This window comes from Lepisosteus oculatus, chromosome 12 (assembly GCF_040954835.1).
Source record: "Lepisosteus oculatus isolate fLepOcu1 chromosome 12, fLepOcu1.hap2, whole genome shotgun sequence".
Taxonomy (NCBI): Eukaryota; Metazoa; Chordata; class Actinopteri; order Semionotiformes; family Lepisosteidae; genus Lepisosteus; species Lepisosteus oculatus.
Genome location: NC_090707.1, coordinates 33,055,114 through 33,070,684, shown reverse-complemented (window position 1 = coordinate 33,070,684; position 15,571 = coordinate 33,055,114). Strand labels below are relative to the sequence as shown.

The window sequence follows — 15,571 nt, the reverse complement described above, 5'->3', positions numbered from 1 at the left end:
TTATTCCTGTTCATGCGGACCACAGCAAATATTTGTATGTAACTTTATTGCACTCGAATTCGCATAAAAGCTTGAGGTTCAAAACACCTCAGATCTCCACTGTATTTAGTGTACAGACTCCCTTCACCAGCTGGTCTCCACCTTGAATCAGCTGAGCCAAAAGGCTGACTTTCCCGTGTCAGATGATTTCATGTACCCAATAGGCGAAGCCATTTCCACAAGCTCCCTTCCTGTATGCGAAAGCGAAACCGACCCTGGGAGGGAGGAAAGGAGAAAAAAGTTCGAAGTTCTCAAGACTCCTGGTATGTCTAAAAATTGCACTTGCTTCTCCAGCCAGCTGATGGTCGGAAAGTGATTCGATGCCAAGTCGAAAGCTGTGACGCTTGTTTTGTATAGCATTTAAGACAAGTAAGTGAGCTTTAAGATCTTTATTTTTTACTTCTGCGCCGCAAACGTTGGCCGCTTTAGTGGTGTCTCCTAACTTTCCTCTGTCTCGGAAGTATCAAGAAATTAAGGTTCACCTTTGTGGTTTGTCATTATGTAGAATAAAACGAGCCCTAACGCTGCCATTTGATAAAAGTTTATACAGTACGCAGCGATTTCGAAGCTGTACTTTGTCATCGCTACGTAGCGCATATTCCCCTACAGACATTTCAGTCTATCCGCTTTATATCTGCTATTATGTAAGCAAAGGAGTAAAGACACGAAACTAGTTTTTAGCTAATACTCTACAGTATGTAGCAATCAGGTAGTTAAGAAATAGGATAGGATGTAGAAAACACGGCTCTTCAGAACTGGAGATGTTCACCCATGAGGTCATTAGCAGAGATAAGTTTTTCTCTTTTCACTGGTGTAGTTTTGTCACACGGAAATTTGAAATCGACAGGGTTGGAGCCTTTAACGTTTGGATAAAAGCGAAGAATATGTGCAGCATTGTAAATCTTATACAGTCCCTTTCAGCTTACTTATGCATTTCCTGTTTACTTACATGAAATGTTTAGATACTTGATATTAACACTTTCAAGATTTTTTTTTAAAAGACGTCATGAAGGCTAAATGCACTCTAACATGTCACCATTACTGTTAAGAAGGTTATCATTTATCATACTACTTCAGATATTCGATTAAAAACTAGGGGAGAGTATACTCTATTAAGGTAATACATTATATCACAGGTGCCTTTTTTAAAAAAACAGAAAATACCTCAGATGTACCATCGGTATGTGAAAAGTTTTTGTACAATATTAATTTTTATGTGTCATTAAAACATTAATACATAAATCATATGATTTTAGTGCAGTTCTTGGTATGCAGGAACTGTTTACAACCTTAGTGGGAGACTTTAAAATGTAAACAATTTTTTTTTTCATCACTGCATCACAACATTAACCCAAGTCATGTGTGTGTTTCCTTCCAGAGCTGCTCTTAGCTGCTTTAGAGTGTAACCGACATTTCCTTGCTCTGTAGGGGAGTCAGGATTCCCTCTACTGTTACAGGTGACCAGACTCCTGAAGTTGCCTTTGGTGAGCTTTATTGTAAAACATTTGCATAGCATCTTTTCCCCTTAACTGTGTCAAAGTACTAGGCATTGAAAAAGGTCGGCATCATGCAGTCTCTGCCCTCAAAGTCACAGCACAAAAATGGTGAGACTGTTCTGTATATTTCATTGTTTAATGGCATGCACTTCTCTTGTTTCACTCTTAAGGTATCTCACAGCCACGTAGTTACTGTATCTGGGCTAGAACAGGCCAAGTCAGTCATGTTTGTCAACGTCTGGGACGTTCAGGGCCACAGTCCAGCTGGTTTTTATCAATTAATTCAGATCAAGAGCCTTACACACTGCACAGATTTCTTCAGCTGGTAAGGACTGTAAAGACAATAATTAGTGAGACTGGGTAGTTTTAAGCTGGGATGAAATGTGCAGAGGCAACAGGGATCCAGTGCCAGGAAATCTTTTCAGCAGATGTTCTCAGTCCATCTCTTCAGCTTTTGTTAAGCATTCATTAGTTTATCGCTTTTCTTAATGGGACATGCTTGGTTTCATTAATGCTGGACTAATCAAGGGTCGAGCAGTTCAGATCCCATAGATCATCAGGCGCTCACCCTGTGGTCCATGTGGGTCCTAATGCCCCAGTATAGTGATGGGGACACTATACTGTAAACAGGCGCCGTCCTTCGGATGAGACGTAAAACCGAGGTCCTGACTCTCTGTGGTCATTAAAAATCCCAGGGCGCTTCTCGAAAAGAGTAGGGGTGTAACCCCGGTGTCCTGGCCAAATTTCCAATTGGCCCTTACCACTCATGGCCTCCTAATACTCCCCCTCTATGAATTGGCTACATTACTCTGCTCTCCTCCCCACTGATAGCTGATGTGTGGTGAGCGTTCTGGCGCACTATGGCTGCCGTCGCATCATCCAGGTGGATGCTACACACTGGTGGTGGTGGAGGGGAGTCCCCATTACCTGTAAAGCGCTTTGAGTGGAGTGTCCAGAAAAGTGCTATATAAGTGTAAGCAATTATTATTATTATTAGGTTCTTCTTCTTCTTCTTTTTCACAGCCTTAGTCCCAGACTGTCCTGGAGTCAGCTGCTTTGGTTGCTCTTCTCCACTTGTCTCTGTCGAGCACATCTTCCTCACTCACTTCACATACCTCCATATCTTTTCTCACACAATCTATCCATCTCTTTCTAGGCCTGCCTCTTCCTCTGTTACCTTCCACCTCAAATTCCATTACCCTCTTTGTTACTTCCTCAACGTCCCTCCTCATGATATGTCCATACCACCGTAACCTCGCCTCTCGCATCTTCTCAACCACATCCACCACCCTACGTCGTCTACAGATTTCATTTCTGATCTTATCCTTCATTGAAATCTGCAGAATCCATCTCAACATCCTTCTTCTCATCAGGTTCTCTTCCCTCTTTCCAACTGCCAAGCATTCAGCTCCATATAGATCAGTCTAGCTGCAAACCAAAAAATGATCATTCACATGGGTTTTCATATTGGTCTCTATGAAAAGCTGTTAGATCTTCAGAACATTTTGAATTAATATTTAAGGGGCTCTTTTTCATGGAGGTCATCACATTACCATGACATGTTGGGGGAAAAAGACAGATATTGTTTAGAGTTAAAAAGGCAGCAGTAGTCTTTCATTATTGTACATTCATTAAGTACAGGATAAAATGCTAAATCTGCTCTGACGACCATTAACTGGAAGTCCGTTAAAGTAAGGGTTTACTTTAATTGTGTTTTTCTGTTATAAACATCTCAGAAGACGAGCTATAAAAAAGATCAGCCAGTTAGTATGAATTTTAATTTTTAGTTGAACAGTATATGAAAATGTTCCTTATATGTAAAATGATATTTATTTACTAATAGTAATGCCAGATTTTAATTATTAATTATTTTCATGTAAGGATATGTAAAGACAGAAATTGGTTTGGTTTCACTGCACTATACTGTACAGTGCATGTCCACTACAAGTTATGAATTAGATATTAAAATGGCTCCTTTAAAATTGGAGTTTAAGAAAGCCTTTTTGGATATTGGCAAAATATACCTTGTAAAGCCATAATCATTAACTATGATTGCAGGGAAGTGAGAACATGAATCTTTTAAGGTCTAGCAGGGAAAGTTAGTTTTTTTTGTATCTTCAGTTAGGACATTAAACAAGAGACTGATTAGTTTCATTGTAGTTATTTCTTGAATCCTGTATCTTGATGCCTGTTTTTTTTTTTATAATGCAGCGTTCCTAGGAATACTTCGTGTTGCAGACGGATGGTCAGGGAACCATGAATGATTCAATGTTCAATATTCTTTATGAAATTGATGAAGACTTGGACTCCAGTGAAATTGAGGCCTTAAAATTCCTGTGCCTTGATCACATCCCAAAGAGGAAACAAGAGAACATTAAAGATGCCAAAGGCTTATTCCTCAGTCTTCGAGACAAAGGCCTGCTTGACATGGAAGATTATTTCATCGTCGCTGAACTTCTGTACATAATTAAGAGGTTCAAGCTGCTGGGACTCTTGGGAACTTCCAGACAGCATGTTCAAGAAAGACTCAAGAATCGAGTGGACTCACGGACCGGTATCTCTTCGTACAGGTGAGCACTGGCTAATATTGTATATTTTTTGATTTGATTAAAAGTGGGGGAAAGATTTAGGACAGGCTTGTGTTGAAAACATGCTACAGAGGTCAGACAAAAAAAAAATCTATTTGTCTTTAAGCGCAGAACACCACAGTAGAGTTCATTACCAAACAACACCCTCCAGCAGCCGTCTGCTAATGACAAATTGTGACACCACTGAGTGCTTGTGTAGGGGAAGTGTCAAAAGAGGACAGCGGAAAATCTGAGTTTTAAATAAAAGTTCAGGAGGAGGTCAGACCCTACCCTCGCCCGCTCCCTCTCGTGTACGTACTGTATAAGCATCACAACTGCAGTGCATTAGGCTGTCCCACTCGCAGACTGGTGATGGGAGAGAGGAGGAAGGACAATCTTCTTATGAGCTGCCTGTCTCGCTCCTGGTGAAAAGGTTGAGGTTCCAGCTGTCTCATCCTTACACTCAGGTTGGTGTAAATAGCCTTTGTGGGTTAAGACAGTACAGCGAACTCACTAAAAACGAAGCCTTTGCCCCGTCCCATCTTCATTGGGGCCTGATTGAATTACCGAAATGGAGGTGGAGTCTTAAGTGGTAACTGAGCGCAAATTATTGATTACGTTTCCATACTGTGTAATGATTTGTAACACCAACGCAGTTACTTTCTCTGCATATCCATTTTTGTGGAAAATAAAAATTCCAAAATAATACATATTTCGCATTGTTTGAAAATTGGAGTTCTAAATAAAAGCTCAGGAGTAGGTCAGACCATATCTCTACAGTTATTTAATGGAAGCCCCTCTAGTGTTTTGTGGTGGATTACAAAGAAAGAAACAACTCTTTAGCCATAGTGCAGCTCCTGGCTATAAAGCAACCATTGCCTGAAAACTGCAGAGGTGGATATGAAGTAGTTTTAGATACATGAATACAAAATGATTTTTTTTACTGAAGTGAAATAAATGTCTTATAATTTGCTATTGCTTGTCAACATTGTACTAAATTCAGCCATTTTTACAGGAAGTCACAGATAAGTTATCATGCACATAGTTTGATGTCTGGTCCATATCTACTGTGAACTCCTGTATATTACAGGTTCCAGAAGCACAACATCTTTTTGTAAAGGCAAGAGAGCTTAGTACCACAGCAGTAAAGGTAATTTATAGAGTACAGTAAATTTAGAAGTAGTTTAAAGCACAGCAGTTGCTAACTGGAAGGCTTAAAACTGCTGGCTGAAATTGTTCTAATAGTCAGTTGATGTCTCCAGTCCTGGAAATGATACATTAATTTATTTTAAGTACTTACATCCTCAAAAGTCACAAAACCCTTCCCCCTCCTCCATAGAACCAGAACATTTTCCTTGTTTCAGTTTTTTGGCAACATCCTTCAATTATGTCTGTTGTAGAGCTTTTTGTCTAGAAGTGGGATTAGGAGGATGGTTTCATCAGTTACATTGTAGAAGTGAGGCTTGGACAGAAGAAACCGAATTAGAGCTCTTCCATCTGGGAAGAAACTCAAGGAAAAGATATAACTAAAAAAATTCAATCTCAGAGAAAAACACATATTCCTTCATTCTGTACAGGGCATAGTGACACATCTCCGCATTTCCACTTCATCCATCATGCCACTAAATCGATCAAGTTCAACATGTATTTTATAAGATGACTTTATTGGCCATATACAATTTCTTGCGTTAGGAATTTGTCTTTTCACGTACGCCAACTTGCTCTCTATGAGACACACAGACAGGGAGAGAAGCTGGGGGTCAGAGCGCAGGGTCAGACATTTATACGGCGCCCCTGGAGCAGCTGGGGTTAAGGGCCTTGCTCAGGGGCCCAATGGAGTAGGATTCCTCTGCTGGCCACGGGATTTGAACCGGCAACCTTCCAGCCACAGGCACAGATCCTTAGCTACAGTTCCACCTCTCTGCCCTTTTTTTTACCTCAGTGTCTCATACTGTTCAGGTGTTAATTAGAGCAATTATTGTTTTTCATTAATAACCGTGCTGTTGTCTTGGTAGCTTTATAATTTTTACTAAGCAGAACAAGAAGAAAGAGAACAGTATTCTTACCATGTGCTTATTTTTCCAAAGGTTTTTGTTATAGAATTTAATGCAACTTCAGTAGTCACTTACCAACATTTATTGACCAGAGAAATGGCGGTCTTACTGTATATGTTTGTACGTCTTAGGAGGATGCTGTATGAGCTCTCTGAAGATGTAACAGACGAAGAACTCAAAAGCGTTAAATTCTTTCTGAGTGAGAAGATTCAGAGATGCAAATTGGATGTCAGTGCAGTGAGTAGAATCTTAACTTTTGTTAAGATATTTTTGTATCGGTATCTCAACAAGTGCTGTATGTTCTTTCGTACTCTTTCTCTGTGTCTTTTTTGTACTCTAAACATCTACAAAATGAAACTATCAACAAAAAAACATAAAACAGTTTGTTTTTTACAAAGGAAGCGGTCTATACTGTATGAGTTACTGTCCACATTATTAAGATGAAATTTAATAGTTATACATCATGAAGTTGTAGCTTAAAACAACTGATTTCTAGTAGCTTACTATAAACAGTTGGTCCAGGTTGTTTTGTTTTACATATAATGGTAAACATCCCTTATTTTAATAATATAGTGCATTAAACAACCATTAAACAAACAAATTGCAGATACAAATGTAATACAAGATTTATATTTGCAGGCTGTTCTTTAGTTATGTATACAATAAAATATGTTACTATAATATGACAATATTTTGGTTTGGAATACAGAATTACCTGAAGCCAATGGACACACTGTAAAAACCTTGGTTACATATGTAGTCATATCAATATAGAAAGTTCAAGAACTTTCCCATGGCTAAAGTTTTAAAAAAAAAGTGAATTTGAGAGGCAATAGATTATTTGATAACTCTCCTTTCTTTCTCACGGCTCGTTTCTCTCTGCTCAGTCCTTCCTAGATGTTTTAATAGAAATGGAGAAACAGGAGATACTGGGAGAAGACATGCTCAGTGAGTTGGAGGGAATCTGCAAAAAAATCAATATGAATTTGGTGCAAAGGATCATGGAGTACAAACAGAGCAGAGAAGGTACAGTAAAGCCATGTTCATCATGGAATCACAAACTCATGTAGTGATTTTCCTGCAGTCTTGCCCTGCCACGGATCTGCTATATTATAGAGGTGTATGTGTTATATTGTAGACGTTACGAGACAGTAAAAGCATTTGCAGACTGTTTTGGAAGGACTGTAAATTACGGGCTTGAATTATTGATTTGAAGTGGAGCCCATCATTAATCAATAGGTGCAGTGTCAGACTGTAACGGTAATCGGTACTGAGCACTAGAAAGTACTGACCAAAACACCCGTTGCTCAAAGCACTAGAGGGGTCACCCGGGATTTCTATAGTAGTTTAAGACAAAAATATGTCGGAGCAAATGATATTAAAAAGCAAAATGTTTTGGGTCAAACTTCAAAATCCCGAAAGTGATTTGATGGCTCTAGATAACACGAAAAAAGGTATTTCTGTAGATTTGAAATGTCCTGTTGACATGTAGGTTCTGAAAATCTTTCCCCTTCTGCAGTGCATCTGAAATGATGGATTTCTCAGCGGTCAGAACTTCCTTTAGCACCATCTATAATGCTATGGGTTCCAGTTCAAGTGATTTTGATAATCAGTCCAATATTTTAAACTTGGTCACAGAATCGTTTTCAGTCCCTGAAGAGTTAAGGAAAGTCCAGACAATAAGGGGGGGATGTCATTATATTTTAAATTTAGACCTGATGAACCTTTAATCGTGGGCCATACCCTGCTTATCGCCCTGTGGGCTCTGGTTCTCTGAAAACACTGAAATCTTGAACTCATCTGGGGACATTATGTGCTGGAGAAGTTCTAGATAGACATCTCCTTTCCTTTCACCTTGCATGCACAGTATAGCACAAACGTTGCATAAAATAAAGGAGTGATTAACTGAAATCTGGAAATGTCCTGAAAAGCGTGAGAATTGCTGAGCCCGTGCCTCCTCTCTGAAGAGGGTGTGCGATATATTTGGGTTAACATGTTAACATGTTCAGTGTGTGGTAATTTGTTTGGTGCGAGTGAAGTTGTATTTACTCTCTGACCCAGGGAAAAGTGTGGTGTGGATGGCTGAGGAGAGAATGCAGGCTCGCGCTCTGTCCGTTATTTTGATTCTTTGTCTTCTCCTGGCTTGGTCGGCTAGTTTTGTTTTTGTTTTTACCAATAACGTTTGATAATCGGCCAGTGAAACCTCTGTTGTCCTTCACATGAACGCCTGAAACCCTATACCGAACCCAGGATTTTACAAGGGCTTGTAAGTCAGAGCTGAAAAACATCTTATTGTATTAATCTGCACATTATTTTTTATTGCAAACCTCTTCATATCTCATCTCTTCAGAAGAGCCTTGTCCGATGGAAGCCTCCACAGACTTGACTCGCCAGCAGCCCCAACTGAATCTCCAGGAGGTACAGTAGATGCAGAAGATGCTTATTGGAGTGTCATAAAAATATATTTGAGTCATAAAATGATATAGAATTCAAATCAGTTACTAGTAGGAGGGGCTTTATCTTATTTTTTGTTCAGCTGATGAATAATATGCCTTACTTGCGTATGTACTGATGTTCTTTTGAGTATTGAAGTGCTTACGTCTATAGGTTGGGCGAATATCTTAAACTTGTCTTTGTGATGCTGAAAAAAGCCTTAAAGGTGGAATACACAACACCAGTGAATGGTGTATTCACAGAGGAGGGGTCCCGTTCATCGTTGTAATGATTTGCCCATTTTTAAATTTCACACTTTTGTACCGAGAAGTCTTGCGAGTTCTTACATTTTTGAAAACGTTTGAAAGGATTTGGAAATACCCTCCCATCATGACCATTGCTTATCCCACCAGACTCGGGGCCACCTATCCTGCGAGACATTCAGTACAAAGCAGGATACTCTCCAGACAGGACTCCAGTCCATCATAGTGTATTCATACAGGCACAAACACACACACTCAGACCAGGGCCAGTTTAACAAAAGCCAATTAACCTACCAGTACGTTTTTACAGGACACAGAGATAATACTAATATACAGGGAATACAGGAAACCAGAGCTCCCTGAGTACACCCTACATGATCATGGGCTGAACATGCAAACTCCACACGTATAGTACCCCAGGAGTAGAACTTGGGGCACCAGCATTACGAGGCAGCAGTGCATCATCATTAATTACCCTCCCGTTGTAATCTTAATTGGCAGCAGGATTACCACTTTGTAGCCTGATGTCATCTCAGAAATTAAGCAAAGCTGAGCTCACTCAGTACAGGGAGGGGCGACTGGATTGCTGCTGTTTCCCCAGTTCCGCAGTTTTGTGACCAGAGACACCCCATGGCATGAGGTGACATCCCTTGGATGAGACATTAAATGAAAGCCCTTGCTTCCTGATTGTTAAAGTGCTTTTAACCCTGGTGTCCTGGTCGAAATTCCGGTCTAATTTCACCTCCCTAAAGTTCTCCTTTAATTGCATTGGTGAATTATTCACTTAATTCACTCAATTCAAGTAACTATTAACTTTCCTACCTGCTCTGCTGTGTGGTGGGGCTGCTGTCGCCGATCTCTCAGGTGTGTGCCACACGTCAGAGGTTACATGTGAAGAGCTTGAAAGGAGATGCATCAACGCTTCACAGCTCCCGGGTTCTGGGTTCAAATCCAGCCTTGGGCGTTGCAGGGTGAAGTTTTTGCATTTTTTTTCAACAGACCTTCAACAGACTCACCGGCTCTGTCTCCATAGCTCGGTGATGGACTAGTGTAATGTCCAGATTGTAAGGGGTTATGGGATCATGAGTTCCACCTGGTGCTCTGTGTTTTTGGAGTAGGACCTGCCTGGCTGTGGTTCTTTCTGATAATGGCCGGATCAATATGTGCTAATTAAACCTTTTTTATAGTTTTTTTTTAATAGTTAGACACGTAAGTACGGCGATAATTGAAAACTTTAGATTGCAGGAAGCTGTCATAGTAAAACTATGCAGTATGTGTTCTGTGTTGTTAATCTGTTGATTTTTTTTTTGTTCTGTCACAAAACTGTTCACAGGCTCAGTCAGTCCGACCTCCCGTCAATAATAGTAAGTCTGAACACCTTTGTTTGTCTAGAATGAGAATGGCCTATTTAATAAGAGAAAACTGCAAGCACTTTATCTTGAGTTACCCAGCCATTGAATCTAAAATTCACATAAAAATATTAGCATAACAATGTTATGGTTAAATTGGTCATCAAGAGCTGTTTAGCAGTGTGTAAATAGGTACAAGGCATTATCAAGTTCAGATGTTTATTGTACATTGGAGTCAAAGCATAAATCTTACTCTGGAGAAAATATATATTTCTGTCTGTTTCTCTATTTCTGAATTTCTGAAACATTTATGGGGAAAAATTACATTCAGAAAGCAGTTTCTTGATACATTGTGTTTGAGGTTATGTTTTAAATATATCTCATGTTTCAATAGAGTTAGACTATATTATTAAACTGTACAGTGTTTACTGTAGGTCTCCTACAATAATACCTCATGTTGTTTGACTGAGGTTATGTTTTAAATATAACTAACATTTTAATATAGTTCATATATATATTATACAGTGCTTACTGTAGGTCTCTTACAAATCTTGATCAAAATTCTTAAATTACTTAATATGTACTGTTTTGTAGGTTTGTTCATAACTCTGTATAATTTTGCTTAGAGAAAACATAAAATTGACTCTCCTGTTACCATTTCAATAGAAAATTTAGGAGGTGTTTGTATCTAAGTAACTTTCATTCAGAGTCTTACCCATATGACACACTTTTTTTTGCCAAGTTATAGTAACTTTTTCATTTTTGTTTAAGTGCTTCTTAATCGGATTAATTCAAAATATAGCCCCAATGACTAGATAGAGTGCTGTATTCAGTATATTAAAATGCACCCACATGAACTGAAAAGCTACTGCATTACAGATGTATTAAGCATTAAGTACTGTATGTATTGCAAATTCCTGTGTATAGATAGAATTATGCAATGTAAAAGTACTTATTTTACTGGATTATTAAAATTGTAATTGAATGGAGAGAGTAAATCTGCTTTTCCATTGAAATGCAGTTATTGCAAATCTAAACTCTGTCAGGAAAAGATGTCTTCACAGAAGTGTATAGTATTGCTCCTAACAAACCTTCAAAAGCTAAAATATTTTCTTCCAGGTGTACGTGAACGAACATTGAGTCTGGATGGTCTTCCCGTAGCAATACACAGTGAGGTAATAATGCACCTGCAAAATCCTTATCTTAAAAGTTCATTCTTTAATATTTCTTCATGGCTTTTGCATGCTTTCAAAGTCAGCATATCAGTATTTGTATTACACTGATACAATATAAATGTCTTTTGAGAACACATGAATTCACTAGTGTAGAAGGTCAGTAATACCCACTGTGTAATCATTAGCTATCACATTGCTACTGTAAATTAAATTGCATCCAAGGCTTCATGTCTCCTTAGTGGACATACTGTAACATAAGAAATATGATACAGTAGGGGTGGCACCTGGCCATCTTGTAATGTAATGGACCAAAAATCAAAATCTCTTCCAGCCATTTTATACCACGTTTGATTAATTTTGAAAATGGAGCCGAAGCACAAAAACGTGAGCTCATACATAGAGAAGGAAAAGTCATTAAGCCAGCAGGTATATCATCCTGCAACTCAAAACTGGCAGCCCTCTGAAGTTAAGCAGGTGTGAGTCTGGTCAGTACTCGGACAGGAGACCTCCTGGGAAAAATTTAGGTCACCGCTGAAAGAGGTGTTAGTGAGGCCAGTAGGGAGAGTCCTAAGGCCCCAGTGTAGTGATGGGGACTCTATAGTGTAGAAAAGGCGCCATCCTTCGGATGAGATGTAATATGGATGTCCTGCCTGTCTGTGGTCTTTTAAAATCCCAGAATGTTTTTGCGAAAAGAGTAGAAGTGTTATCCCAGTGTCCTGGGCAAAATTTTCCCCTGGCCTTTACCAACCATGGTCTCCTAATAATCCCCATCTATAAATTGGCTTTATCACTCTGCTCTCCTCCCCACTGATAGCTGGTGTGTAGTGAGCGTTCTGGCGCACTATGGCTGCTGTCACATCATCCAGGTGGGGCTGCACACTGGTGGTGGTGGAGGGGAGTCCCCATTACCTGTAAAGCGCTTTGACAGAAGCTCTGTAAAAAAAGTATGTTATTAATAGTATTATCATGATTAACGTATAATCACCACTGCTGGTTAAACTATTGTAATTGGAGATTTAATGAATTGTTAGGGTAAACACATTGTGGCAGGAGCACATTATAGAGAAAGTCAGTCTTTTAACAGTTTGTTAGCTTTTCTTCTTTCATAAATAACAGACCTGCAAAATAAAAGGAGACACAAATGAACAAAGAAAAAAGAAAGAGAAAGGAGCTCAGCTCGAGTACATAAGCTGTCGCAGGCTTGAGGTGATGTGTAATGAGACTTGAATTCTGCTTTCCAAGACATTCTTAAGGAATGATTGGAGGAAGCCTTCTTTGCATACTTGTTAATGATTAAAAAATGCGTTTAATAATACAGACGCGTGCCTGAGCAAGCCGAGATGTACACAACGGAGAGGGTGTCATTTTGTAAATGCGTTACCACCCAATTAATATGAGAGTCAGGAATCAGAAAAGGATCACGTCTGTATTACAAGTCCATCAGAGAAGTTATAAAATGGAGAACTGTGGAATCATTCTTGAAAATAGTATAAAACGCCATTTCTGTTTTGTTGGGAGTTACCTGTTCTGTGAGCAGCCTGTATCAGTGCTCAGTTCCTTATACAACAGATTAAAGCTGATGAAAAGGCTGTGCTGTGTACTGTAATCGCCCAATTTTGAGACGCACATAAGAACCACCTGCTACAAATGATTCACATTCAAAATAAAGATTCTGGGATAGAGTTACTTTCAATGCTCAGATTAAAACAAATCAGAAATTGGACAGGTTTCTGGAGGGAGCAAGAGATGTATAGGGTTGACCTTTTCTCAAATGTTAAGGATTTTAAAAATGCTCTCTGAGTGGTGCGTTGATTGTATGGTTTTGTTCTGTTTTTTTTATCAGTCGGAGGTTTATGACATGAGAAACAAACCACACGGATACTGTCTTATAATAAACAACAAGAACTTTGACAAGGGGAGACGGCGATATCCGGAAAAGTATCTGAAAGACAGGATCGGGACAGACATAGATGCAGGTGAGGCACAGTCTTTAAACGTGCTACTGCTGCAGAGCCATTTCTAAATTTGCAACGTGGATGGGAGACGAAGTCTGACACAAATGAGGAAATCTACTTCCGTTACCAGTGTTGGGTGGTGATGCAGTGTAGTTACACATCCCTGATGACTGGGAGAACTGTGCTGTTGGTCACTTCAATGATTTTGCTACATTTAATGGAAATGTGGGTATTTTAATTTCTAGTCTTATTCCACTCTGACCTGGTCACAGTGTCATTGTTTTCTAATTGCTGTAGTATTTGTTAGTACTACAGTTAAGTATTGAAGAATTTTACTTTACATGGAAGCATGTTTTAATTAGCCAAACACACTTTTCACCAGTGACTCATTCATTTAAAATCTGCTTTTAAATTCGATTAGGTTTGGGTTATTAATGTTTAGATGTGTTTAGCTCACGGTGTTCAGTGCTGTATTATGTATTGAGGACATTATGTGATTTCTGCTGTGTTTCTTGTGGTACTGTATGTGTAATAATGTGTTCCCTACTTAAAACCAAATACTTCCATGTGAATTAGAGGTCTTCAATGTACTTTTGTGATTGAAATACCTTCCTATTATTATTATTATCGATCCTTTTTTATGAGCTTATTTCTAAAATAATAAAACAACATAATAAAAAACCGAGTGAATTGGTATTAATAAATACCAATTTATTTTGGTATTTTATAATCGAGCTCAGAACCTCGTCATGCCCAAGTGTCTGCTTCGATCTGACCCTTCTGGGACAGCCTGTCCTCTACGACCTCATGATTCTCTTCCTTCTGCAAGCTACGCCTCTCTCCGCCCGCCGAGATCACCAGCAATGTCCTTTCTCTCTTGCCTCTCGAAGCGTCTCTAACCAGCACCTTCGAGACTTTGGACTTTGAAGTGATCCGGCGGGACGACCTTGCGGCTTCCGAAATCCTGGCTTTCATGGAGGAATACGGCAGGAAGGACCACAGGCAGAGAGATGCCTTCGTGTGCTGCATCCTGTCTCACGGGGTGAAGGGAGCGATTGAAGCCAGCGATGGGGAGCCTGTGCTCATTCGCCAGATCACCTCCTATTTCACCAGTAGCAACTGCGTGTCTCTCATCAGGAAGCCAAAGCTGTTCTTCATCCAGGCTTGTCAGGGGCAGAACAAGCAGCCAGGGGTGTCGATTGTCTCCGACGGACATTCTGAGGCCCAACGTGAAATCGAAGCCGATGCAGGGGTGATTCAGCAGGATACCATCCCCGACGACTCTGACTTCCTGCTGGGCATGGCGACCGTGGAAGATTATCTATCCTACCGGAGCACTTCAAGAGGCTCGTTCTTCATCCAGGCGCTCTGCAAGCATCTCCAGGAGGGATGCAGAAAGTGAGTTGATGTGATGGGTGTAATATACGATTGTGAAAGGAATCCAGATTTGTTTTTTTCCTCAATACTCTCTTTTTCACTTAGCCAGATGAAACAAATGTGAACCGTCATTTACAATGACGACCCACAGTGCCATTTATCTAAAACAGAGCTTTACTGGGGGGAAATGCAAGTGAAGTAAGTTGTTCAATAATACCATGGCAGTGACCCATCCACTACATCCCCACTACTCCACAACGAAAGAAAAAGGAAGCTGTATTGCTCGACAGCAGGGGTTCTCTGCTATTATACACCAGACAGAGCTGCGACTACTGTACCACAGCTTCAGCAGGTAAGCACTTCACGGAGAGATCAGTACACACCATGTACAGTAGCCCTCCCAAACACTGTGGAAAAATTGCATGCACCTTTGAAAGATCTCTCAAAAGTTAAATTGATATCAGTTTCTATAAGCAACTGGGGAAATGGATATCTGAAATAGATGACATTTAATGAAAGCGGTCTAACGGCAGACTTTCCTGCAGGAACGAAGATATTCTGTCCATCCTGACGAAAGTCAACAGAGAAGTGAGCCAAGGAACCTATGTCAACGCCAAGCAGATGCCTGAGCCAAGATACACCCTGACCAAGAAACTCATCTTCCCCGTGTCCTGAGAGTCTTCACGTATTGTTGAAATTGCATCTGTTGTGTCATTTTAATAAACTGTTTAATACAAACCTGCTCGTTCTATTTATAGACCAATCTTTGTAGAATAAAAATTCTATCAAATGTGTTAACATGCCCTTTTAAACATTTCTGTTTTAGTGTCCTAGAAAGAACTGGCAATGAAAAAACCATAGGG

General features: G+C 39.7%; 1 protein-coding gene across 3 annotated transcripts; it reads left to right on the top strand.

Moving 5' to 3' along the window:
- Positions 1-227: 227 nt before the first annotated feature.
- On the top strand, positions 228-15,446 carry casp8 (caspase 8, apoptosis-related cysteine peptidase). 3 transcript variants are annotated; one of them, XM_015359465.2, is made up of 11 exons: positions 229-408; positions 1,418-1,523; positions 3,747-4,105; positions 6,288-6,393; positions 7,044-7,182; positions 8,507-8,574; positions 10,186-10,216; positions 11,321-11,376; positions 13,220-13,352; positions 14,222-14,729; positions 15,254-15,446. In XM_015359465.2, the coding sequence occupies exons 3-11, from the start codon at positions 3,792-3,794 to the stop codon at positions 15,381-15,383; spliced, it is 1,485 nt and encodes a 494-aa protein (XP_015214951.2). In that variant the 5' UTR covers positions 229-408; positions 1,418-1,523; positions 3,747-3,791; the 3' UTR covers positions 15,384-15,446. The 3 variants fall into 3 exon arrangements, with proteins under 3 accessions (XP_015214952.2, XP_015214951.2, XP_069053060.1); XM_015359466.2 differs by lacking the exon at positions 1,418-1,523 and having other exon boundaries at positions 228-408; XM_069196959.1 differs by lacking the exons at positions 229-408; positions 1,418-1,523 and adding an exon at positions 1,766-1,860.
- Positions 15,447-15,571: the final 125 nt, after the last annotated feature.